The following is a 26,553-nucleotide window of genomic DNA, read 5'->3' as shown; positions in this document are numbered from 1 at the left end:
GTGCGTAGGTGGCTCCCGAGTGGTCCTCCGAGTGGTCCTCCGAGTGGTCGGGAAAGGCGTCACCCTGCTCTCGGTGGCTCTCAAGGGAATGGGAGAGCCAGGAAAGGCTGTGGAGACGCCGCGTGTGGAAGTTCATCCTGCTGCCTGCTAGGGAGGCGGCTCCACCACCCACAGCGTGATTCACCAGCAAATCAGCGCAAAGTTAGGTTTTCCTTTACATTAAGCAAAAGCATCTGAAAAGTGGGGAGTGCTAAGCTGAAAGACTCGGAATAGCCTAGCCCTCCCGCCCTGAGGCGCTGCTGCAGAGCACTGCTGGGAGGCGTCTCCCGTTCTGCTGTAACTTCTCACTTCTGAGATACTGATGTTAGTTGAACTCAACTGGAAGAGCCTGAGATGTAACTGCGTGTTGTGTGCACAAGCTATTTGTTGGTAAATAACCCCATCTCTCATCTTTCTACCGGTTAAACAGTGCTTTACTGGTGCTAGCACTTGGTCGCATCCCACGGTGGATAAGCTGTCCTGAGCCAAACAGTTCTCCGCTATCTGGATACAGTGTATACAAGGAGTTCTCCAGATGGTTTCCTTTCTGCTGCGGCTGTGTGGGTTAGCATTACGTGTGACACTGTGGTCTGCGCTCCCCCATAACCGTACTGCCAGACAGCAGTGGGTGCGTGGTTTCTTCTCAGAATTGGAATAAAGCTGGTGTCAAACGTGCAGTGCCACAATTTAGCTCAGGTTTGTGGTATCAGTGTAACCCCAAAGCTCTTCAGCTGCTGGGCCACCGTGATGCCTGGTTCCCTCATGGACCCCCGTGCGTACATGCAGCTATCTTATTACCATGTGCAGTTCTCAGAAACCAAATTCCTCTGCAAATGACCTTTCTAACATTGCTTTGCCAGGAGGGCATGGGTTCGTGGAGCTTGCCGAGTTACATGTTGAGTGAGGTTGAGGCGTACAGTGGGACCGCTGTGGAGCGGTGAATCCCTGACTGTTTGTGTAGTCTTAGGTGGTTGCAGACTTGCAGTAAGACATGGCTTGCATCTCAGGGAGTAGCTCTTTCTTCAGAACTGCTCTTTCTGGGGTGAGAGCAAGCAGCACTTTTTGGAGGGTTGAAGTGAGATCTCAGTGGGGCGATTTCTTCTCTCTCTCCCGGAAGAGCCTCATATATCCTGGTGGGTATTTGGGTTTGTTAGTTAGTCTGTGATTGGCAGTATGCTTCAGAGCTTGCCAGTTACCCTGGTTTTGGGTAGACGGTTCCTAGGATAGAGTAGAGGCTTTGGTATAACCTTGCCTTTAATACTGTGGCAGTTTCTTGTATGCTAGCAGGTGACAGTGTGTCTTTATTTTTGCTGTAGACCGTCCCGTTCCTCTTCTTTATCAGCAGAAAATGTCATCAGAACTCAGAATTCTTGTGCTGCTAAAATTTTGAAGAAGGCTGATCCTAAACCTGATCCCCAGGTATCTCTGCTGGTAGACCTCTCCTTTCCTGGTGTCTCTTCTTCACAGCGCGCCATCCTGGTTCTTAGGGATGCCGTTTCCCCAGGGCAGGCGCAGAGACAAAGCCTGATGAAGTGCCCGGAAGCCAGCGTGAGCTGCTGAGGCAGAACTGATGATAACCCTAGCCTTTACTTTTTTTTCACGACGGTATGATTCAGGCTCTGTTTCTAGAGCTGTGCTTGCCTCCCCAGCAGAGCTGTGATCAGAGGGTCCTCTGTCAGGGTGCAGCAGGGAATGAAAAGACCTGGGTCCCAGCCACTGGGGAAGGTGATGGGCCAGCTCTGGTCTCTCCCTGAGCATACTTGCAGATTCAGGTGCTTCCAGAATCTCCTTCTGGACACCAAAGTAGCCGGCTGCAGCCTCTCGAGGCAGCTTGCTGACTGGGAGCAGGGTGCTTTGGGATGCATGGCAGCAGCATGCGTGGGAGCAGTCTCGACACAGGACCCTTCCCCTGGGTGCTGTGTCCCTGAGTCAGCCACCAGCGTGGTCTCCGCGCACCCCTGCAGCACGGAGGGCTGGAGGCCGCCCTGCGGGAGGTGTGGATGGCCCCGGTGCCCGGGCTGAGCTGGGCACCCCGCGTGTGCAGCTGCGCGTGGACGGGGCGCAGGCCCCGGGGCCGGGCACGAGCGCACAGACGGCGAGCGGCAGATGGAGCTGGTGCACTGCGATGCGCTGCTGCACGGCCTTGCGCGGCGGGGAGGAGAGGGACGGGACGGGACGGGACGGGACGGGACGGGACGGGAGGAAGCTTGCGGGGAAGCACCCCGCGACGGGCAGGCGGAAGGGAGGACTCGCGGCGTGCCCGGACCCAGCCTCGCGGGACTCGTCGGCAGGGCTGAGCCTTCCTGACCCTGCCTTATCCTCCTGCGCCGGAGCGGTGCCTGCGTGCGCAGGTTGAGCTGGGCTTTTACCAGGGCTTGTGTACTGGGAGTTAGTGAGAGCGGTGCCCCGTGCCCCTGCGTTGCAGTGCGGCCTCTCCAGCCTCTCCGCTTCCCTGTGTGAGGAGCCAGTGCCCTGGGAGCAGGCCGGACCCGTCTCGGTGGCTGATACCGTGCTTACACAGGGGCCCTGCCTGCCCAGTGTCCTATGACTCTGGGCTGCACGGTCTTGACTCCTTGTGGTGATTAATATCACTTATTTATTTTGTTCCCCTTTTGGAATAAAATTGATTGCGTCCTCTGTCCATTGCTCTTCCTGTTTGTTTGCTTAGATAGATCCCTCCGCTGATAATGCCAAGTGCTGACTTAAAAATCTTTCTGGTCCTTCCTTGTCTGAGCCTCCCCCTGGGATTCGCTGTCTGAGCCGCCCCCTGGCATTGCTGTTTTCTTCTGCCCAAGCAGGGGTGATTCGGTGGCAAAGAGCCGAAGCGAAAGCTGTAGTAGCGTTTGTTTGCGCCCTCCCTTCCTAGCGGGGCAGACGCGTCTGCCTGCGCCTGCGTTGTTTGTTGTTGTCTGTGACTCTGCAGTCAGGGCGACCACATCCTGCAGTTAGGAGATGCTTGCCCTCCTCCAAGAGGCCTGAGCGCTTGCACGTGAGCGGTGTTGTCTGAAGGGCTAGCTTTCGGGAAACCCGAGTTTGGTTTCTAGAAATCACTGCTTCTCACTCGGGCAGTTCAGCTGCTTGCAAATCTTGAGTCCCCCCTCTCTAAAAAGTGGTTAGCAGCCCATCTGAGTGAAAGTAGAAGAGAAACAGAGTGTGAGTTGGGTTTTTTTAGTGAATCCGTTGAAAGGGTCTTTTCTCAGTGTGGGATATGTGTTTATAAAAACGTGCTTGCACAGGAAACCCGTAGAATTTACTTTTCTTAAGTCCTCAGTGAATTTGGTCAGATTTAGCTCCAGGGATTTACTGAAAGCTGCTACACAAATAAATAATGAAGCACAAAATTAGCAACAGATAAACATGCTCTACTAAAGTCTGTACTAGGGCTCCTGCAGTACTGGAGCGCAGTTATCCTGTGGCCACAGAAAAAAGATTCATCTTGTCAGGAGTTTGCTTTGCAGAAGTGCCTGACCAAAGGATGGGCAAAAGATATAAATTTTCCTCTGGTTTCTTTTGGGAAGGGGAGGGAAGACAGATGATACTGTGTCTGGAGTTTCAGGAGTATTTTTCCCATGATTTTTGACCATTGGTGCTTGGCAAACACTGCACTCCTCTGCTCCTTTCAGAGCTGACTGGAATTGATTCTTTTTTTTTCCTTTCCCTTTTCCCTGCTGTGCTGCTCACCATCTCCTGCATTAGGAGAAGATTTAAGCCTGGCTGCTTCTCAGAGGGGACCTGCTCCCACCAAAGCTATGGCAGGGCAGAGATTTTCCAGGGGGAGGCACCCGCAGGAGTCACGCCGCGTTGGTGTCCAGGCAGGAGACAGCAGGGATTGTGCTCGTGGTGGGGTGGCTGGGAACTGCCTCCATCCTTGTGTGTCAGCCCCCTTGGTTCCTCTTTCACTTGCTTTTTCTGTCTTCCTTCCTTGTTCCTGTCTAAACCTGCTCTCACTGGTGGCAGCTCTAGGTGCCGGCCGTTCAGATGCCGGCTGCTAAGCTCCCAGCAGACAGACGACCACCTTGGCCTGCCTTTATGGGGCTTCTGGCCACCCCAGAAATGAGCAGGAGAAGCCTGGAAGTTGTGCCTGCCGGTGGGCAGCCGGGGCCCCGAGCAGAGCGCTGTGAGTCTCTGCGGTGGTGGTGTCTTGGCCCTGTATTACCGGGACCACGCGGGGAGGGCTGGTGCTCCTGGTGGGGCTTGGCTGCATGCACGCACATGATCCGTGCCTGTTGCACCTAGATAGCGGTGTTTTGTTCTGTGTTTCATCAGCTGGGACCCCGGGCGGCAACAGCGTTCTTGGCGCTGCAGATCTGCTCCCCTCTCCCGCGTGCCTCTGCAGCCGTCCTGGTGCCAGGCGCATGGGCAGAGCAGGTCTCGCGGAGCGCTCTGAGCAGAGCTCTGGGGCGAGCACGCAGCTTGACGTGGCTGTCCCGCGTCGGTGCATCCTCCCTACATTTTATAGAGCTAGGGGTCGTGACATTTGGATAACATTTCCTTCCCTGCAGTGTCTTGGGGCAGCATTTTTATGCACGTTGTCTTATCCCAAACCACGTGTGGCTCATGATGAGCTCTCCCGATACGCTTTCCTGGTACATTCTGTTCCGTGCGTTTTTCCTGCCTTCCCCTGGAAGATGCTTGGCGTTGGGCCCAACTGCAGTGAAGTGAGCTGCGCTGTCTCCCCCGCTGCAGGAAATGCGCTGACTGCTGGGCCTCCAGACAGGTCATACGGGACTCCGAGAGCACACGGTGTGAGGGCTCTCGTGCAGCTCTACAGCTGACAGCAAGGCAAAGTATCGCGCTCTTGGACCACGTGCTTGGCCAAGAGTGGATGTTTTGGGCTCCTGCCTTGCAGTTGCAGCCCCTCATGGAAACCTCTCTTCCTTCCCCATGAGGGTACTGTGCTGTTCTGCCCTGGGTGCTCTTTGAAATGGATGGCAGCAGCTCGTGGGGAGGGTGGCTTGTCCCGGCATGGGAAAGGTGGTAAATGGTGGAGTTTTGGCCTTCCAGTTCACGTTCACTGTGCCTGCCTGGTCTCTTCGCCTTAGTACATGCAGTTCTTTGCTATAGGAGAGGGCTGAGGTCATTGGCCTTGCTCTGAATTCTGACTGTTTGCACTGCACTTTGCACTGCTGGGGTCAGAAAGGAGACGTGGCCACCACGGAGATGCTTGCCGGGGTCACCAGCTCACCCCAACTGGGGTTGAGGGGAGGTAGGGATGCCTGGAGCGGCAGAGCCAGGAGATCAAGGTGCCAGATCCCTGCCTGGGGCTGCACCAGGGCTGGTGGGCTGTGAGCAGTTTCCTTGCACTCGCAGACCTGACCATGTTGGTGAGGTCAACCGCTTGCTGCCTCCTTGCCTGCATGGCTGGGTTCTCCGCTCGGGTATGGGTGAAGAGGCACAGAGGTTGTGCTTGGCATCCAGATCCACTCTGCTGTCCAGAAAAGCTGGAGTTTTACACTGCTCTGGGGACAGGCCAGCAGCTGCCAGAGGGGAGGGAAGGACTAGACTGCAGGCAGGACCCATGAGGAGCCCTGTCTGTGCCAGGAGCTGAGCTGGCTTGGTGCCTCCTGCTGAGCTGCACAGCGACCTGGCAGCCTGCGTGGGTGAGGGTGGCCTCTGCCTGCCCCCAGCTTGCACTGAAGTCTCTGTGCTGACCACTGCACGATCCCCCTGCTTGGCAGGAGGAGGCTGAGCTGGCCTGCAGCTCATGGGGCGAGTCTGGGCACATGTAGCCTGCAGGGACAGAGCCCCCASGGCACTGGGGGGGTTGTTCCTTTCTCTCAGACCCCTCTGCAGATGCTTTCTGGTTTTGCTCATGGTCTTTGTGAGCTGCAGAGGGCCAGGAAAGAGAGCAGAAGGCAGGAGAGCTCTGTGCGTTGGGGCAAGGCTTGGTGCTGGAAAACTAAGAGCAGGTAAAGTCAAAGTCAGGAGGTTGTGGCACCCGTGCACGTATGCACACTAGCACTTTTGGACTGAGCAGAGCTGCTGTTCATGTGCTGCTCTGTGGAAAGTGGGTGGAAAGATGTGTTGTGCCCAGTTCAGCTGTGCTTGCTTTCCTCTCCTTGCTGTTGGGGTCGGCTGCTGCTTGTTCCTGGGCTCCTCTCCCAAATGACTTGAGTCTTTGGCCGCCCTGATTAATCTGTTGCTGTTCACAGTGTAATTCACAGAGCATCCTGAACCTTCCTTCCCAGCCTTCTGCTCCGAGCGAGAGGCAAGGTAGGACTGTTGTGACTTCAGCACTGTCTAGTGTTGCCTTTGGAACATAAGGGGGTCGAATGAATCCAGGCTATGCGTGACTTTGGATCAGCCAGATTCCAGGATACTGCTGATTAATCTTGAAATAAGGTGAATTTTTAAAAGCCTCCAAAACCTACAGTGTCTTTACTAGATCTCAAGGCTTCTGGGTATTCTTCTGTATTTCTGCACATCCTGTGCAATGGTTCATGCCTGTGAACAGCTTCAAGCTATTTTAAGGTCTTCTCAACACAGACAGGTTAATGTGACAGACAGTCCGTAAGTGTCAAGTGAATGTGCATTAGATCTGTTAATATAATATGTGTAAATGCCCTGACCTAGATCCCATTAGTAGCTTGGGTCTTGCCACGTGCAGAACGTCCCTTCTGCTTTGCAGAGTGAATAACCTGCCTCTTCCTGCCTTCTCGTCTGACCCGAGAGAACGAGCTTCTTGGAGAGTGGCGGCACCCCGCCAGCGGTGCCGTGCTGCGCAGCTGGGCTCCGGGGGCCTCTTGCCGCTCCGGTCCCAAGCTCGGTCCCAGGTATCGGGGTTTTGAGGCTGCGAGTTACCTGGATGGCAGTGCTGCTCCGAGAGGGAGCTGCCGTCGCGCAGCAGAGGAGACGAGAGCACAGGCCTGCCCAGCCGTGCCACCCCTGCCTGTGCCGCTTGCCTCTCGTAACGGGCAGGTGTGCCGTGTACCGGCACAGCACACCGCGCCGGCGCCGAGATGCCCGCGGTCCTCAGCCAGCCCTCGAGGTGCTGGTTCCCGCCTGCGGCGCGCGGAGCCAGCGGGGCAAACTGTGCTGCCCTTGGCTCCTGGGTGCTCGTTCATGTGCAAAATGCTGGTGGCCTGTCCTGGCATAAAAGGCTCTTTCTCTTGTCCCTTGGCAGCCGGGGAGGACACTGAGAGGCTGCGCGGGGGGCTGCCGTGAGGAGCCGTGCTCCCGTGCCGGCGGGGAGCGCGCTGCCTCTGGCCGGGGAGGCTGCGTGGGCAGGGGCCAGCTTGGTTGCTGCGCGTGGCCAGGGTCTTCAGTGCTTCCTGCCCGCCGTCAGGATGGGTATGTCACTGCACGCCATGCCTTGCCTAGCGTCCCGCTGGCCTCACGAGCAGCCTCCCGGCTCCTGCGCGCTCGGCTCTCGACGTGAGAGCTCTTTGATCTGGGTAAGGGTTTCAGCAAGAAAGTGTGGGAGGAAAAAGCTCCAGACTGCTCGCTGCTTCTCTATCTCTGACATGTTTTGCCAACTTCGCTTGGTGTTAAAGCATCCCCTGGTGCATTGCACTAGCTCAGGCACCAAAGGATTTTTTTCCTCTTAAGTACTTGACTTTGTTCAGCTTATATATATATATAAAAAAAAGATTTACTGCTATCCTATGTGTTTAGGTGTATAGTGTGGCACTCCTAGCTCTTAAGCAGATGAAGTTTTAGGAGGGGAAAGAAGTGAATAATTCAGTTTGGAAGGGACTTATAGAGATCATGTGGTCCAGTCGTCTGCTCAAAGCAGGGCCAGCTTAGAGAAGTATCGCAGTATTCCTCAAAGAAGCAGCATAGGCTTTCCTTTCTGAGGCTCAAGTGCTACTGCTAGGTTGTGTCCTCGCCAGTGCTGGGTTCCTAGTGCAATCTGTCGTGCTTTGTCTTGCATGAAGAACCCAGTATGACCTTGAGTCCCCAAACTTGGAGTTCTCGAACTCTCCCTTATCTGCACCAGGGTTGTGTCCCTCGTGCCTGTTAATTACACTGAAAATCCCTTCGGATATCTGGCATGATTCAGTGACCTGCATCGTTCAGTKTGTCTAATGAGCATCGGGCTGCTTGAAAAGTTTCTGTTATTTGGACTTTGACTGAAATGAAGTATGAGCTTGTAAAATTTCAGTAGCTAACAAGGTACTGTAYATTTGTGGTGGCTCTTGTTTTCTGGAACAGCTGTGGTTTGCCTCATTGCTCAATTTTCAAGTTGCTTATGAAAACAAGGTGCAGTAGGTAGACTGGTGAGTTTTTTTGTTTTGTAATTTGTAGCCTGAGCAAATGGGGTTCTTTGTTAAAAAAAATTTTTTTTCTTTATTCTGTCAAAGAGTAAGAACATGAAAAGGGCTGTACCTGTTTACGTCAGAAATAAGTCTTTCCTGGGATCCTATTTCTGTCCAATATCCGTTACTTAGGAAAGGCTGTAGGAGAGGACAAGCCTGCAGTGTTACCCCTCAGAGCCCTGGTGGTGGCRAAGGGTGAAGGGCACAGAGCATTATGCTGCTGGGCGAAAGCAAGCCCAGGCCAGAGGCCTGTGTTTTCCAGTGTTGGAAAGCTCCAGCACAGAAGAGGTGAACTCCAGGTAGAAAAGGCGCTTAGCCCTGTTGTAACTGTTGATGTTTGGCTTTTCGTTGGCTTGCTGTGGCCTGTCCTGCCTTTCCTGTTCCAGCTCTGGCAGGGGCATGCTGAAGACCTTGCTTAGATGCTGGACTGAGATTCGGGCTCAGTTCCTCGCCCCATCACAGCCTGCCTTTATAGCAGGGAGCAAGACTTGGACCTCATGCTAAATGATGTGGACTGGCTTGCCTCAAAACCGTCTGCAGGATGGAGAGCCTGGAGTGAACTCTCACCTCTTCTGACTTACTCTGTATGGAGACCAGATATGTAATTACGTATAGGCAGTGGGAACAGCAGGGCCCAGAGACCTGCAGAAAAGCATGCATTGAGCAAACTCGATTGTATAAGTGGATTCCCGTGTCTCTATGCCCCTGTCTCTCATTTATGGAACGGGCATAAAAATACTTTCCTCCTTTCCCTACTACACTTAACTGCCTCTCACAGCATGGAGGTGTGTGGGGCCCAGGACAGTTGGATCCCTCTGTGCAATGGGAAGGCCAACAAGCAATATCTACAGTTTAATAACCTCATCCCTGTGTGTTGGTACAGGCTGAGAAAAGGCTGCTAAAGCTGGGAAAAAGTCTGTTGGATGTAGTGGCTCAGTGGTTGTTTCTGGTGTCTCTCCTAGGTAATATTCCATGATGTGAATGTATTGACTGAAAAGCTGTTTCCAATAGTCGAAGCCATGCAGAAACACTTCAGTGCTGGATCGGGGACCTACTACAGTGATTCAATCTTCTTCTTGTCGGTTGCGATGCATCGTATCATGCCCAAAGGTAAGTCCTCCGCTCGAGTTGTGGCAGCAGCTGCCTCCAAGAACACAGGCGTTCTTTTTCTTAGGCATGTAAATATTATCCAGTGCTATTTGAAATGCAAAGAAAGTTAACAAAAAGAAGTTGCTGTAATTGAAGCAGGGGGCTCATTAACGTGACAGAGTGGGTTGATCTTGATGGGATGTGATCTGTTGCACTCTGACTACAGAGCACACGTGCTCTCTCTCCCTCTCTCTAGTAAGATGCAGAATACTGGTAGCCCATTTCCCATCAGTGGCATGATCACAGCTGCCGGTGTTGGAATACTGCAGAGCAGAGGCAGTGGCAGTGACATGCTTGGACAGAGCCAAAGCTTCTAGCGCTGATGTTGTGTCTGCCATTTATTGATGGTTCTGGGAGGCAACAGACACTGATCAACTGTAGGACTATCCTGGTATATTGTTACATGATGTGTCCTCTCTTTAGGATTCGGAATGAGCTTCTTGGGCAAAGCCTAGTTTCTACTCATTCCTGCAGAATGACAGACCTTTCCATGGAGCTTGAGGTGACAGTGTGGGCAAGGGCCATGTGACCTCCTAGAAACCGTGACTTGTCTTTCCCATCCAATAGCAGTGGAGCCTGCTTTTAATGTGTCTGACCCCAAAAGCAAGTCTTTCCTTCAGCCACAGTGGTTTCAGACAAGCTCCAGGGTGGGACAGACCAGTGGGGATTTCTGCAGTCAGCTGAAAAGCTCGGGTTTGAAGGGAAGTATAGAGGGAAAGCAGTTCTCAGCAAAGCTCTGAGCAGCCTGGAGGCTGGCTGAGCTCGAGAGTTTGTCAGCCCTGGCTTGTCCCTAGGCTCAGTTCACACTGTTAGGATGTGGTGGTGCTCAGGTCCGAATCTGCTGGCGTGAGCGACTGAGAGGTTATCTGTGCTGCACCGCAAGCTGGTTCTGCTCTCACACTCTGAGCTGTTAGGAAAGACAAGACTGGAGCTGGTCTGGTCATCTGAGGTTCAGACCTGTTCCTGCTTCTAACAGTGCCCCAAATTCAGCTGCTGTTTACTTGTCACGCGTTTTTACAACCTCCCTTTCCCTTGGTGTGTCAGCAGAAAGAGATGCAACATATTTGCAGCACAGTAACTGAGGGCATCCCCTATGTGTATGCTGGCAGGTGTCAGCAGTGTGGTTATTGATCACACCTTCCTTTCCTTTTGGCTCTGATGAGCTCTTGGAAAGCTTTGCTGATTAGCAGCCACTGATCACTTATCTTTCTCTATTGTGCCTTTGCTCTGCTTTTGTGGAGTGAGGGAACAACAGTAAATCTGCAAGAAAACAAAGGCAGCTGGCAAAAGGGGCTTGGCTCAGTTGATGCCATGTTTTCCTTCCCCAGCTGTGTGTGGGTATTTCTCTTAGGACCTGCAAGCTCTGTAGCCTTGGACCACAGTCAGTAGTCCCTGCTGTGCTCTCCGTCCCTGAATTCTTTAGGTCAGGCTTGCTTTTCTTGCACTGAGGTCAGGGCTGGGAGAAAGGTTGGAGACATTTCTGTAAGACTGGTGGCCATGGATCACATTACTCTTGATGGTGGTGTTTAATCTCTTATAAATAAAGTGCAAAATGGGAGCAGTAGCATCTCTTTTCCTGGGGTTATTTGTTTCCTGCCAGCCCAAAATGTTCTTTAAACTGATGGAGCTGGGCTGCTGGTTACTTGGTGGAGGGGAGAATGGTAGGCTGGTGCAAGATGATGCAGGGGTTTCTCTGTGATGGAAAGAGCATGTTGACTGTCTGTAGTCAGTCCTACATCTCTTTGCAAGACAGGGTGTTTTCTCTCATTCCAGCTTGTAATGTCAGGTCTCTGCAGGAGAAATTTTGTTCTAAAGCTGCTGCAGGGTTTTAAGTGCCTGGTCCTGCATAGCATCTGCAGAGCTGCAGCGCTAGTACGGAGGCTGTGCAGTCAGATGTGTGCATGGACACATAGGATCACCAGTCACAGGTGCTTGCCCTCTTCAATCTGCCTTAAAGGTCATGCTGCAGCTTAGCAAGTGAGGAGACCTGGAGCTCCTGAGGCTCCTGCCTGCAGGGATGTTGTTTCTGGTTCCTGGTACAGCCCATTGCAGGGTCTCTGATAACAGGCACTGGTCAGCAAGAGGGCTGTCCTCAGAAAGCTCCTGCCGTCACCAGACTCTTTTGAGGTGGACAGCTGCACTGGTCCTTGAGTCCACGTGTCAGTCCAACAGGTGCTGCAAATAAGACCACCAGATTCTCTGGGCTGCAGCACGAGGGATGGGCAGAGGCTCTCTCTGCCCCCCATGCTTGACAGGAGGTTGTTGTGCACCTGGCCTCCAAACCCTTCTCCTCGATCTTGCCCAATCCTGCCTGTTAGGAGCAATTCTCATCCCAGTGGAGGTTTGTGGACTCCCCTGCCAGTTCTGTTCTGTTGGCTGGACTCAGCCATAACAGTAGCATCAGTAGTGACCCCTATTCTCCTCTCTCATCTCAGCAGCCATGTGTCCCTCTCATTGCCGCTTTGCCAGACAGTGGTGGCAGATAGCAGTGGGCCCCAGTGTCCTGGTTTCCAGGCTTGAGATCAGACCGCTTGGCCACACACCTTCCCTGGGAGGAGGTGATGGCACCAAAGTGCTGGTAAATTGGCTGCGTCTTGCATGGAGGGGCAGGCAGTGTTGACTTACAAGGCTGGAGTCTGTCCTGGCAACCTCATGCCAGGGATGGCTGCAGGGCTGCTCTGCTGTACACGTCACTTGGTTTGGGCTGACTGTGCTTGAACTCTCAGCAGGTGCCCCAAGAGGCCTCTGGGCAGGATCTTGTCTGAGATGGGGAGATCTGTGAAACCCTTCACAAGAGAGTTAAAAACACAGTGGCTTGTTTGGGGCCCTGGCATGTCCTGTAGCCACAGTGGTTTCACAAACAGTGTTTGCTTGCCAGACAAGGAGGAAGTGAAGCAGACACTGCTTTCCTTCCTGTGTTCCCAGGCCATCCTTCTGGGGAGGGTCACAGTGCCACACAGAGTGATCTTCAGACATGCTAGCAGAGGTCTGGATTAGTCCTGCTATGAAATACACAGCCCTTAAGTATTTCTGTTACCTGGGGAAAGATCAGCTGGGAGAAACAGGCAGGGAGAGTGTATTTGCAGGTAGATTTTTTGTTATCTAAACTCTCTCCAGGACTCCCAGCTGTTAAAGTAACTGTGTTGGCCCGTTCACTGCTCAGATAAAGACACTGCAGTGATAGCATTTAGGAATGGGATAGCTGCTGAATTCAAAAGTTTGTTGTTGGTAATCATTACAGAAGAAGGGAAGTAAAGTTCTCTTTCCTTTCTGCTGTTGTACTCCTCATTCATCACCTTCCTTCCCAAGTTGTGTTGCCCACCATCCAAGAAGTGCATGCCTGCCCTTCTCTGCTGGAGACCTGGAAGGCCAGGCAGGATTCCCTCTTGAGCAGCTGTGTCCTATTTCTTCAGGATCTAGAAGAAAACAGCTGCCGAGCATTTGTTGAAGTCAGCAGATCTTGTCTGGCTGATTTATCAAGTCCACGTTCTCTCACAGCTGACCTGGCTCCATGCCTCTCACAGAGCCTGGGATGCTTGCCAGGAGTTTTCCTGGTGCGAAGTAGCAACATGGCAAACCCCTCATCCTGTGCCTCGCTCTCTGGGGATGAGCCCTGTGGTTACAGTCGCCAGGCTGTTCCTTACCCCAGGCTCTTGCTGTGTTTGCTACATTACACTGTAGGCTCTCAAAACTACTTGTGAATGGGGCACTCAGTGCAGCAGGGCACGTGGTAGTGGCCTGTCCCTGCTGATGTGTGTTGCTGATATAGCTGTTCCCTTGGATAACACAACTGGCATCACTAGCTTCCTCTTCAGCGGAGTAGAAGCTTATGCTGGCCCCTGCTCAGTCATAATATTTCCTGCAATTTTTCTGCCACTCTGCTGCAAATTTCAGGTACAGTCTTGTTCTGCTGAGATGTGAGCTAAATGCAGAGGGCATCGGCTTTGTGGCCACATGTCAGTCAGTCATCACATTCCTGGAGCCTGAGCCTCCTTCCTGCAGACTTCGGTGCAGTCAGCGACAGACTTGTCACATGCTCTGGATAAAAAGATAAGGGAAGTCCAGACTGGTGGAAAGCCATGATCTTAGGAGCTGCGTCTGAAAATGTTGGCTTAAAGTTGCTCTCAACTTTGGGATCTGAAGTGCAAGGTTGTTGCGCAGAAAGAGTGAGAGCAAAGAACAGTGCGTGATGGAGAAAGGCAGGAGTCTTTAAGTGGGGGATGCACCTCATGTCTTTCACTCTGCGAGAAGCAGGGTGCATAGAGGATACCTGCTTTCCCTAAGAGGCTTGCCTGCCCCTACTGTGCCAGGAAGTCCTGAGGAGATGTTACTGTAAAACCTAAGAACATCACTGTTTATCTTAATAGCACATTTTTGTCAGGTAGACAGCAAGGCAGGAAGAGGCACACAGCATAACATGTCCCGTGCAGGAAACTGAACTGTCATGGGTCACAGCCTGAGAGATACCCTGATGGGCTGAAGGGGACTGTGCAAGGGTGAGTGTGCGAAGGGGCAGGAACAGGAATGATAGAGGGGCATGAGGAGCTTGTGGGCCAATGGCCAGATCTAATCTTCTGCTATCAGAGGTGAAGAGGAAAGGGACTGAAATAAGTAATATAGCTGGAAGCAAAGAGCAGGACTGAAATAAATAATAGGTCTGGAAGCAAAGAGCACTGGGGAGCATGTGAGAATGGGACTCATTAAATGGGGAATCCCCTCTCCATTGTGTTACTGCTAAGCCCCAATCATGGAGTTTGGCGTTCCCTGCTCTGCCCAGCAGTTCCTGCCACCATCAGGCCTAAAAAAGGGAGTAGTCCTCAAGTTTACRTCAACAATTAGTTCAAGATACTGGTTCATGAGGCTTCTTCTGGGGCATGGTCCTGTCCTGCCTGGCACAGCTATTCCCATGGTAGATGGCATTTGTGCATTGCTGCTGTAATGGTGATGTGCATACGTTTGTAAAGCAGTGGAGGAGTATCATTTAACTTATGTTGGCAAGTGACTGGAATGGATGAGTTGTCTGTGAAGAGCAGGCAGGGAAGTGGGCCTACTTCAAGCGTATGTACATAAAGTAAAGAAGTGCCTACAGGACAGCATTATGGGGAAGGCTCTCATACCTTTCCTGGGAAGTCGGCATGACTGGGTGCTTCTCTGAAGTGCTTGTATGCTAATGCACGCAGCATGGGGAATGAGCAGGAGGAATTAGAGATGCACAGGCAGTTACAGAGCTGTGATCTCATTGGGATCACGGAGATGTGGTGGGATACCTCGCATGATTAGTGTGTTGCAATGGATGGATACAGGCCCTTTAGGAAGGACAGACCGGGCTGGCRAGAAAGGGGAATTGCCCTTTTTGTGAGAGAGCTGTGAGCATGGAGCTATGTCTGGGGACAGGTTAGGAGCCAGCTGAGAGCTGTTGTGAGTGTCTCCTACAGACTGCCTGATCAGGAAGAAGTAGTAGATGAGGCCTTCTTCAGACAACTGGAAGAAGTCTCATGTTTGCAGGCCCTGGTCCTCATGGGGGACTTTAACCACATGGATATCTGCTGGAGGAACAACGCAGCACAGCAATCCAGAAGGCTTCTGGAGTGCATTGGTGGTAACTTCCTGACACAGGTGATTGAGCATCTGATGAGGAAGCAGTACTCTGCTGGGACCTCATATTTATAAACAAGGAAGGACTGGTCCAGGATATGAAGGTTGGGAGCAGCTTTGGCTGCAGTGGTTATAAGGTGGTGGAGTTCAGGATCCTGCGAAGAAGAAGCAGGGCAAAAAGTAGGATCACATCCCTGGTCTTTAGGAGAGCAAACTTTGGCCTCTTCAGGGACCTTCTTGGAAGAATCCCATGCAATAGGGCCCTAGAAGGAAGAGGGATCCCAGAGAACTGGTTGATGTTCAAGGATCAGCTCCTCCACACTCAAGATTGGTCCATCCTGATGAACATAAAATCAAGCAAAGGTGGCCAGAGGCCTGCATGGATCAACAAGGAGCTCCTGACAAAACTCACATATAAAAAGGAAGCTTACAGGAGGTGGAAGCGGGAGGAGGTGACCCAGGAGGAATGTAAAGACACTGTTTGAGGGTGCAGGGATGGTACTGGGCTGCCCAGTGCAAGAGAGATGTGGACATACTGGTGTGAGTGCAGATGCTCCGATTCCTTAATTACCTTTGTGGTACCAATTGGAGCATCTGACGTACGAGGAGAGGCTGAGAGAGCTGGGATTATTTAGCCTGGAGAAGAGAAGGCTCGATTCTTATCAATGTTTATAKATGTCTGGTGGCAGGGAGTATAAAAGATGGAGCCAGACTTGTGGTATCCAGTGAAAGGACAAGATGCAATGGGCACAAACTGTAACACAGGAAATTCCACTTAGACATAAGAAAAAGCTTTTTTACTGTAAGGGTGATCGAACACTGTAACAGGCTGCCCAGCGAGCTTGTGGAGTCTCCGACCTTGGCGATACTCAAAACCCTACTCTAGTGGATGCTGCTTTGAGCAGGAATTTGGACTAGATGGTCTCCAGAGGTGCCGTCCAACCTCAGCCATTCTGTGATTCTCAGTGAGTGTGCTGTAGTTGGGTCTTCATCAGACTTTGGTGATTTTTTTTTTTGTCCGCTGATGTCTGCATTGTGAATGCAGCATACTTTGGAGTATGATGAATACAAATGACAGTATTAATGCTGTCTAATGCGCTTGCCCAGATTTCTCTACCGTATCTTTACTGTGTGCTGAAGATATCCATATTGTACTGTCTGCCAGCAAGAAGGTGTTCAGTCTGAAATGTCTTTTCTCAATTTATCAGCCTCTGGGTAGTCCTGTCTCTTGAAAAGCTTGCTTGTTTTCTGTCAGTCTGACAGGGCTTGCAATGGCCTGTTGGCTGCACAGGATATTTAAGAGTCATTTTACAGTTTTGTGAGTTTAGTTTTTGTTTCAGAAGCTGCTAGTAAAGCTGATTTTATGTTTCCCTTGCAAGTGAGGTCAGATTTACTGTGCTGGGTGCCTGCAGTGTCTGTGGTGATTTATGGGTCTGGCAAGGCTTCCAGGCCTCTTCCCTGCTTTCCAGTTGCATAGCCAGGACCTGATGCAAAGCAGCAGGCTTGAGCATCAAATAGGATAATCAGCTTCTGCAGTGGGGCCATGGCATGCCCTCTGACCAAGGATGGTTGCTTCTGCTAGTCTGTGATATTAATTCTCCATCACACTTGGTTCTTAGTTCTTGGTTCCCTTTGTAGCTCAACTGCCTTGGACATGAGCTGTGTGAAGGTTGGTGTTTCTGACTTTTTCACTGTGTGATCTGTATTTTTGCTCACCTAAGTTTTTAAGTGCAAATGAAAGATCTTTCTCCTTGGGGAAATGGAGGGCTACAAACTATTCTTCTGTGTCTCCCTGCAAATCTGTGGATGGTATAGGCATCATACCAGGCTCCCATTGTCTTTCTTGGCTGTGCCTCTGTTTCTCTGAGAACCCAATCTCTGTTGGCTTGAAAAAGCCTCTTTACTAAGGTGGAGGAGAAAGTATTAAAGCTTGATTTTCCCAGAGCACCAGCATTCCTCCTAGTGTATTTCTGTGCCATTTCACCTGACATGAACTCTGCAGATGTGCATCTTTGTAGTCCTGTCTGGCTCCATAGTTTTAGCACCTGTTTTTTGTGGCAGCTGGATTTAATTGCAGGTTTAAAAATGCTCCAGCAGAAATGAAGGCCATGATTTGAATATTAAGTTCTCTCTTGTGTGTTTGTATGCATGTGTATCAGTCTGTCTGTACTTTTTTTGAGGGCTAGACCTTTGCGTTAAGGTTGCATGGCTTTAGTTTTTCAAATCTATCAATTTTTGAAGAGCTCTGGCATATTCATAGTATCATGACATAATGATTTCTTTGAAGAATAGTTTTGGAGTTGTGATGGTGCACTAACTTTGCAGACTGATGGCACTCAAACCTGAATAACACTGTTTAAAAAAAGATTTTTGTGGAACATGTGCATGGCTGTGTGCATATTGCACTGAGAATACATGCTTTTTGCCACTCAGCTCTTCTGGTTTTCATTGCTGCTTGGAATCCTTGTCCAAAAAAACTTTGAAGCCAAAACCTGCAGCTGCCAAACTGTAATGTAACAGCTCCTCAGCTGGTGTAAATCATGTAACTCTCTTGTCTTAAATGTCCTACATCAGTGGAGTTAATCTGATTTAAACCAGCTGGGGAGTTGGTATGCTGTGTGCAGAAGTGGAGACTACATAGCTTTTGTCTATGCTTGAGACCTATAAATCCTGTTTTAATGTGGTATGACCAGGCCTGATGAGCTAGAGGAGGAGTTGATGCATTTCAATGATTTTGCAAGGGAGAAGTGATGGGAAAGTTACACAGAGAGCAGACAAGCAGAGTTCAGACTTGGAAGGAGTTGCCAAGATGAGGATGATGCCAGCATGAAATGTTCTTGGGATCTGCAGAGATTCAGGCTAGGAGGAGATAGGAGGACAGGGACTCAAAACTTTCTATTTTCCTTTTCAATATCCAGATTCAGAGGTGGCTTCTCACTTGCTTGATGGCTTTAATCCTGCTAATCACTTGTCATTTTAGTATCATAACTTAGAGGATCTGGCAGACTTTTTATAACCTTTCTTATATATGGACACATAAATATATGTGGACACACATATATGTTCACATATATATGGACACATAAATGTCTTGGCTGGTCTATCTGGAAGGCAAGACCACACTGAGCAGATGGTAGAAATAACATGGCCACCTCAAAGCACACAAAACAGACTCCTGATGTCTAAGGCTAGGGTTAGGAGAGGAAAAATAGGCTAGTGCTCCCTTTGGGATGGGGTGGCGGAGGGGCAGCCAAGGGAAGCTGTGGGCTGCTGAAAGAGTTCTCCCCTGAGAACTTGCTTACCTGGGCCAAGGCTGGGGGTCCTGAGCTAAGGCTCACGCGGTGGCAACCTGGGGGTAGGGTTCAGGTAACGTATAGGGTGAGGAGTGAGAAAGCCTATAGCTTCAGTTGGATCAGGCCTGAGAAGGAATGTCAGGGTTGTCAAAAGACTTTTTTTTTTTTTCCCATGAGAATTTACTCCTCTTGGGATTCTGGTCTGATTTTACAGTGAAGAATTATTATGTCAGCTCACAGCTTCCTTTGGCAGCCCCACCCAAGCTTAAGCTCTAGGCTTCATCTCCTAACCGTAATGCTAGAGCTTGGCCTAGCTAAGGAAGTTCTCAGGGAGAATTGTTTTAGCGGCCCACAGCTTCCTTTGACAGCCCCTTTGTAGCCCCACTGAAGCTGAAGATCTAGGGTTGGTTTCTATCCTGACCTTAACCTGAGTATTTGGTTGTGGCTGAGCCTTAGGCTGCCCCAACCATGGCACAGGTGAGGAAGTCACTAGAGGTTAATTCTGGCAGCCCCTTTGCAGCCCTGCTCCATCAGGGGCTCTAGGCTTTGTCTCTGCCTTAACCCCATCTCTATTCATAAACTTAGGGCTTGGTCTTGGCTGATCCTTAGACCAAACCCCCCATCCTTGGCCCAAGTGAGGAGTTTCTCAAGGGAGAATTATTTTAGCAGCCCACAGCGTCCTTTGTTAGCCCCTTTGCAGCTCCACTCCAACTTGGCCATGTTTAGCTGGCGTCACATCCCAGCCATGTGCAAAACAGAGACATTGCTCCTTCCATTTTGCTCTGTTTCACTGCACTTCCACTGCAAGTTTTTTATGACGTTGGATTAGATCATTTCATGGATAAGGGCCATATGGCTTAAGGAGAACCCACAGTTGTGGGGGTGATGCCTGGGGAAAGCATTCAGAGAGTGTGCAACCCGTGTGCTCTGCAATTCCTCTAGGCACACATCCACTGGAGGATGCTTTTCTTTAGTACTGGATTCTTTGTCTTTGCTTCGCTCTTTCGTAGTGGCATCCAGGAGTCCTCCTCTCCCTTCTCTCCTATTAGAAGGAAGAGGCTTTCCTTCCTAGATGGTTGGCTACGGTCTACTTTTCAGGGCTGTTACCTCTTGACTTCGCTATAGCAATGCATCATGGCTGTTTTTAGGCACAGGTGCTTGGCACTGCACCTCCTCAAAAAAATGCAGTTTCTCCATGGCAGAACTGGCCATTACTAGCACAGTAAATACTGGTCCCCAAACGGTTTTCCCACGGAGTATTGATCCTATTCAAGGCCTTCTTCATGGTGCTGCAAGCACTCCACAACTTGACTAGGATGTCCAAATAGGAGGTTGGGCCTGAGGGCAGCAGCTGTGTTCCTCTGGCAAGAGAGAGTGCATTGCTAATTTGGGAGATGGAGCCATTCCAGGGCAGTCTGCAAACTGTGGAGAGGAATCCATGGGGAACCAAGGACCACCACAAATGTCCTGGCTTTCTACTTGATGCCTTCCTTGATTTTAGCTCATAGCATTATGTCAGGATAGAAAATACTTTTCTGAACCAAGTGCTGTGTAGTGCCCACAATTACCTGCTGTGGAAGGCTGAAAAGAAGAATGAGCCTTATGTATCTGATACTACTTGGTACACTGCTAGAGATCTCCTGGTTCCCCAGGGACAAGGTGGGCTATCTTTGTAGCCTCTACATCAGAGAAACAAAATGGCACCAAGAAGGTAACCCCAAGGAGCAAACAAATATGCAGGTATCTGTATTCAGAGTCTGCAGCTGTGACTGTAATGCGAGGCTGAAAAGGTGGTTCAGCAAGAGAGGCTGATGGCAAGTAGTGGCAGGCAGTTGTTTCTGAGCACAGGAGGAATCCTGCTACAGGTGCCACCAGTTTTCTAGCGTGTAGAGTCTGGTCTCATTTCTTGCTGTGAGGTTTCAGCTGTGTGCGGGRTTAGGTGACTGTGTAGTAGAAAGATGTTCGTTCAGGTAGAGAGATGCTTGTGGCGCTGCCTCTTTTCTGCTGGCTGTAATTTTAATCGTTCAGGATGGCTGTGGTCTGTCAGGCTGTCTCTTTACTGAAGAGTACTGTGGGGGCAGAGAGAGGGGCAGAGCTGGGATGTCTCCTAGCCCAGTCCTGTTTGTTCTTTAGCACTGTCATGGCTGGTGCCAGTGGGTACTAATTTTGGTTGTGCAGTGCTTGTGCAGCAGGAGCCGGTTGAAGCACCAGGTTTAGTTAAATAAAAGGTAATACTTTATGGTTATCTCCATCTTGGCCAGAGCCAGAAAGGCTCAACTGGGTGTCATGAGCAGCTGCTGGGTAGCCTGGGGAAAGACCTCATCATCATCATCATCATCATCATCATCATCATCCAGGAGCTTGGGCAGAGCTTTGAAAACTCCCTTTTTGTGTTTGACTCTCTTGGTTATGCTGACTGTATGCTGCAGCAGGACCATGGTGTCAGACAAGAGGGGATGGGACAGAGGGAAAGTCCTTGGGAAACAAGATGGGCCAGAAACTCAAAATTCAGGTGACTTTTGTCTGAAGATTCTGTAGTCGTCTGACATAGATATTCTCAATGAAACTGCTTCATGGCTTATCTCTACTGACTGAGCCAGAGGAGATGAGTCTATGAGCTGCAAGGGAATCTCTGAAACTTTGCTCGGAGAAAGTGCATGTCATGTGGAGTTAGGGTACTAGTAGAACTTGATCGAAGATGGCATTTGACAAATTGTAGACAGCAGGGTTTCCTTGCCCGTAAGAGCAGCTGGCAGTCTGAGGGGCTTACCATCATCCCTGAATGTACTCCTCCTCCTCCCCCCTCCTGGCAGTGTGTGGGGAAGCACACAGGGTTTCTCTCCCATTGAACAATCCAGCGTGAAGGCAGAAGCCCTGCCAAAGGGTGAGAGATGAGCGCAGAGGGCCCCTGGGCTTTACGATTCCTGCAGAGTGAGCGGTTAGCTCTTACACAGTATGCTGCACCTTGCAGGCACTGGTGAAATGCTAACTAATTAATCCTGATGTCATTCTGGGTAGCCAGGGAGAGGGATACGGTACCACTTCTCTGAACCTGACAGGATGCAGCTGAGCAGAGCTAGGTCAGGAGGACATGGTGTTTCTGGTTGGTGCGTAGGGACTGGATCCCTTCTCACGCTAACGAGACCATTCTGTGTCTGCAAGGGGGCAGAGCAAAATAAATACAAATGCCAGGTTTAATTCAGTTAACAGGATCTCTACAGAGTCAGGCTTGGCGATCCCCAGGAAACCAGCTTAACAGAGTAGTTCCCTGCTCTTTGTGCCCAGCCTCTCTGCTGCTTTCAGTGCCTCCTGCTGCATCCTAGATATGACCCTGTGGACATGCAGAAGGCTCTAAGGGCAGACAGTAAGAGACATCAGAAGGGTATCTAGCTAACAACATGGGAAAGAGGCAAATGCAGTTGAACTCTCACACTAAGTCTGTTTTAAGTACTTTTGAAAGCATGGGACCAAAAATGGGAAGAGAGCAAATTCCTCAACTGGTTTGTTTCAGTGCTAGGAATCTGGGAAAGAAATTGGGTGGATTGGGAAGCTTCACTGGTGAGAAAATACTTGACATAATTATYGCTACTGAAATTGGTGGGATGACATATATACTAAATTATTAAAATCACTGGCTGCAGTGCATACTTAAGAAACATGATGGATAAGAGGTGGAAGCTGGGTGGTGCTCTACAGTAAAGACACAGCTAGAGACTTATTGACTGATAACTGAGAAGCTTGATTTCCGGATGCATTTGACAAGGTTGTTAATCAAAGGCGTGTAAGGGAACTAAGCAGTAGTGGGAGAAGTGGATAAGTTAAGATAAACTAGATAGATAAACATTAGGAAATACTAGGAAAGGAGAACAAAGTGCATTATGCACTGTTTAAACTTGTGGTATACCAACATGGTGTGTTAGGAAGAAACCTGGAAACTGTTCAGAGAAGAGCAGTGGCTTCCGTACAAGAAGAACCTGATTGACTGGGACTCCCAGTCTGGAAAAGAGCTGGGTGAGGGGGTTACAACTTAGTCTGGAAAGCCACAGTTTGAGGCAGGCGTTAGTTCACCGCCTCTGCTTGTACAAGAGCTAGGGGGCGTCAAATAAATTTAGCTAGAGGCAGATTCAGAACAGACAAAATGAGGTGTTATTCATATATATGTAATTAATCCATGGAACTCCTTTCCACAGGATTCTGTAGATGCTAAAATTTATCCAGGCCCGAGGAGATGCTGGACTAGCTCACAAAAGAGGGAGTTATTGAAAGCTGTGATGTGATAGATGCCACTTCTGTCTCAGGAACTGCCCGAGCTGCGAGCGGTGTGGGAGCGTGCTGTAGGGCCATGTGACTGGATATTTCGGTGGAGAAGCAAAGGCTGTTGCAACAGAACAGGCAGCACAGTGTATGAGGAAATGGCCACCAGCAGAGAACTGTACCATTGGCTTCAATGACGTCCCGGATAGCGGCCCGTGCCACCCTGGGATCAAACTGGATGATCCAGTAGTCTCCCTGGCCTCAGGCTCTGAGCTCAGTGATTTCTCTGGCTCATTAGCTGTGACTGTATTGGTTATTAAGTGCTGACCAGTGTGTGAGGATGTTTGTCTGAGCTGCCTGTTAATCACAAAGCCACAGGCCACTTGGGAATTAATACTACTTGAAATTGGCTCCAGCTGCTGGCTACAACTTGATTTAGGAGATGGTCTCTCATGAAATTGATATCTGCCTTGCAAGTGCTCTGGGAGTCTCAGCCTGGATACAGCAAACAGCCTTTGTGAGCAATGACTTGTGCTTTTCCCACAAAGCTGAGCCACAGGGAGGGCAAAGGCCAGGCTGGAGAAATGCTGCGGAGAGCTCCGAGCTGCGCTGTGTCTTCTCACAGCCCTTCCACCCGCACGCACAGAGCAGCCCTGCTGCAGAGGGTGACCCGCCAGTTCCTATAGGAAAGGATGGGCCAGTAACAAGATTTCCACGTTTGAGTGGTCCCTCGGGTTGTGTTTCAGTTCCCAGAGGTAATGCGCAAGCCTGGCCTGACACTGAGAGCACTCCCTGTGGTTTGCATGAAGTGATAGTCTACACTTCAAGCAAGCTTTACGTTTAGCTCTGATGATGGAAAACGTGAGAGCCGGGAGGAATGTTTTAGGTAGAGGTATCAGGAAAGTAGTCTTAGCTGGAACAGCATCTTTACAAGCAGACTGTCTTCTGCTGACGTGCTTCTGTAAAAGCAGGCATGCAGTATTCTGAAACATTATAGATTGCCGTTAAAAACCATGAGTTTGTACATGCCAGTGTGTGAGAGTTTGCTGTTGCAGCTGGCACATTTGAATTCTTCATGCAAGATTGCCCAGGTCATTCTAGAAATCTCTGTTTGCCTGAGAGTTGCCAGAGCCAGATACCTGCACTGCCACTGGCCTGTGTATTATGCGATTTCATCATAGGGAAATGCAGGCCAAGACTTTCTGTCCTGAGGGCCTGAAGTTGGGCTGTCTGTTTGGATGCCCTGAGCACCATCGCTCCCAGGGAAGCCAGAGAGCTGCTAGGCATGGTGCCTGTTGGAGCCAGGCCTCTAGTCCTCTTTGCCCTTCCCAGGATGGCTTCTGGGGTCGGCGCTTCATGCATGTGCTGTTTCCTCTCTACGGCACCAGTTTGCACTGGTGCGTTGCTCCTGCGGTGTGCTAATCCCGTGTCACACGCTGAACACAGAAACGTGCAGCAGAGGTTTGTTAGGTGGTGCCCTGCAGAGTGACATGAGCAAGCACAACCTCCTTTTCTTTCTTTCTTTCAGTTGCCAGGTAATTCCTTGTACACAGTGAAATTACCCATATAATTTGGTGACTATTAATTTTGAATAAGTGAGCATTTTCAAACTGTGCCATCCTGACCCTTTACTGCTGGCTGAGCATTGCTGCCTTCACTGAGCTACAGCGTGTTGGGGTAGCAGAGATGCAGCAAGTCTGGAGAGCTCTAGGAAGAGAGCGCCTGTATCCCAGATGTTCCAGGCCTGGCCCCGCTTCCTCGAAGTGGAGATGTTGTGAAAAGGGACAGACAATTTGGGTCAGTGGTGCAGTCATGGGAGATTCCCCCGAGAGCCACGTGCTCCCGAAATGCGGTTCCCGTGAGATGTTGCAGAAGCAGAAGGGTTTATTTTCTGGCAGAATGTTCCCATTTCTACAAGGATGGAGAGAGTGTTAATAGTTTCTGATGGGGTCTCATAGCTGCTCTCTCTGCTTCATGTCTTGTCTGTGTGAAAAAGAGCCAGATTGCTTCCCCAGCCTGTTTCTGGGCTGAGCTTATGCATGTTAAAGCTAGTGAGAACAGGAGACAGGCTGAAATAATGGGTTTGCAAGGAAAGGGGCACCAGTGCCAGCCATTGTTCCTTGACGGCGTGATCCTCTTGTGCCTTTTGAGCTTTTGGTGTTGTTTTTGGAGAGCAGGCAACAGAATGCCTCCAAATAAACCCACTCCCAGATTAACGCGGGAGGCTGTGGCTTTGTAGGAGGCTTCTTACCTGGAGAAGTAAAGCGCTAGCCCAGTCCGCCTGCTTGTGAAGTATGCGCCTCCTGGCAGAGGGAGCCTGTCTGCCCCGAGGTGCATTGGGCGTTTTTCACTGCTCGAGCTGCCCCAGCTGTGCCGGGGGTCAGCCCAGATGTTACCCTCCGGGGCGCTCGGCATGGCTGCTTTCCCGAGGGTGCTGGCGTACCCGCGCTGCTGGCGTGCGCTGTGTCCCCAGTCCGCGTGCGCTGCAAGCTCGTGAGCAGCCAGGCTCCGCTGTGCTGTGCGGCCCACGCGCGGGCAGGCTGCTTTGATGCCAGCGATGTAGTTGCTGTTTAGCAGGAGAGGTGGGTTCAGGACAGTCCCCTGGATGCTCTGACGCCGATAAGGCCTGTTTCCCACAGCATGATCACCGTTTTGGTCCAACGTGATCCGCAGCCCCTTGGGGTGGTGTCACTTTTCATTATTTCCCTTGGCTGCCCCTCGCTGTAGTGCCGGCATCGATTATTTTGGATGTCCTAGATCTGTCAGACTGAGGCAGGCGTGTGCTGTTATTTTACCTCCTGCAGAGTGACAGGGTCTTGGCATTTGCCCTGCCGGGGCAGTTGTTTAGATAAACACCCTGGTGGTGCTGGGCAGCAGGAGGCTTTCTCCTAGCCCTCCTAGCAATGTACATTATTTTTAAGGGAGGGGATACCCTTTTCCTTTTGTCCCTCTCTCCCTTTATATAAAGGTTAGCAGCATGGAAGCTACTCAAGTCATCCTGCATTAAAATCCTAGGCCTGCTCAAAGCCTGGCCCAGCTGGATTTGCAGGGACTGCTGTCCTCCAAGGTCTTGTTGGCAGCTCTGCCTTAGCTTTTTAGAGTTTAGCAAGAYGAAACAGGGACAACATCTGCCTGCAGCTCTGCTGCCCCTTCCCCTGCACAGTTTGTAGTTAATCAAGACATGAGATCATTTACCTTAACGCATTTATTTTCCTGAATCTCTTTTTGGTTTCCCTTCTGTCTCACCTGTTCATTGCTTTACAGTTTTCCATCCTCACTGCTTTGTAATTTRTGACAGCCTGGAATTAAACCTTATTTTGTCTGATGGTAAGGTTTCCTGCTGCTCTAACTCCAGCTGCAAAAAGTGTCTTCGCACTCCTCCTCCCCCAGTGACACTGCATATGAAATACATAGCAAGCAGCACTTACAGCTTCATCCTGAAAGCTGTTGCGTGCTCAGCATTGTCTGTGGTATGGAGTCCAGGCAAGGTCCAGGGGGCTTAGCATCATTAAATATCGGTGTCTTGGACCTTAATGGATTATGAGGAGACAGATGTACAGGAAAAATTAATTCTCTGAAACAAAAAGTATCCTTTTCCTAAGTTTTCTCCTTCCCTCTTCCTCATAGTGACYGCACAGTGTGGAGCAACCCCACTGCTCACCCCTGAGGTAGCAAGACACAAATACCCCGTTTGCTTGTGGCCAGGCCAGTGCAGAGGTAGCAGGAGATGGGGTGAAACGGGCCCTTCCCCTTGTGCCTAGGGTCTCTCTTGAGTCAGGAGCAGGGCATGGAAATAGGAGTGGGGACAGAGACATTTATCTGGACCAGGCAAGAACAGTCAGGCTGCTGCAGCAAACACACTGGGGGTCCTCAAAGCTGTACCAGATCCTTTGGCTTGTGTAGGTAGCTGCTCCAGGGCTTTTACAGATGTGCTGAAAGCCTCTCTGAGCCAAACCACTTGGTCT

At 50.6% G+C, this 26,553-nt stretch overlaps 1 protein-coding gene across 1 annotated transcript in view; it reads left to right on the top strand.

The window, feature by feature from the left end:
- XXYLT1 (xyloside xylosyltransferase 1) overlaps positions 1–26,553 on the top strand; it is a 75,825-nt gene that overhangs the window by 3,610 nt on the left and 45,662 nt on the right. The window contains exons 2-3 of the mRNA XM_026058076.1: positions 533–603; positions 9,260–9,407. Coding sequence (XP_025913861.1) covers positions 533–603; positions 9,260–9,407 — 219 coding nt within the window. The remainder of the gene's footprint in view (positions 1–532; positions 604–9,259; positions 9,408–26,553) is intronic.

Source organism: Apteryx rowi, unplaced genomic scaffold (assembly GCF_003343035.1).
Source record: "Apteryx rowi isolate R43461 unplaced genomic scaffold, aptRow1 scaffold_142, whole genome shotgun sequence".
Lineage (NCBI taxonomy): Eukaryota > Metazoa > Chordata > Aves > Apterygiformes > Apterygidae > Apteryx > Apteryx rowi.
The sequence above is the reverse complement of the archived record's forward strand: the minus strand, read 5'-3'. Positions and strand labels throughout refer to the sequence as shown.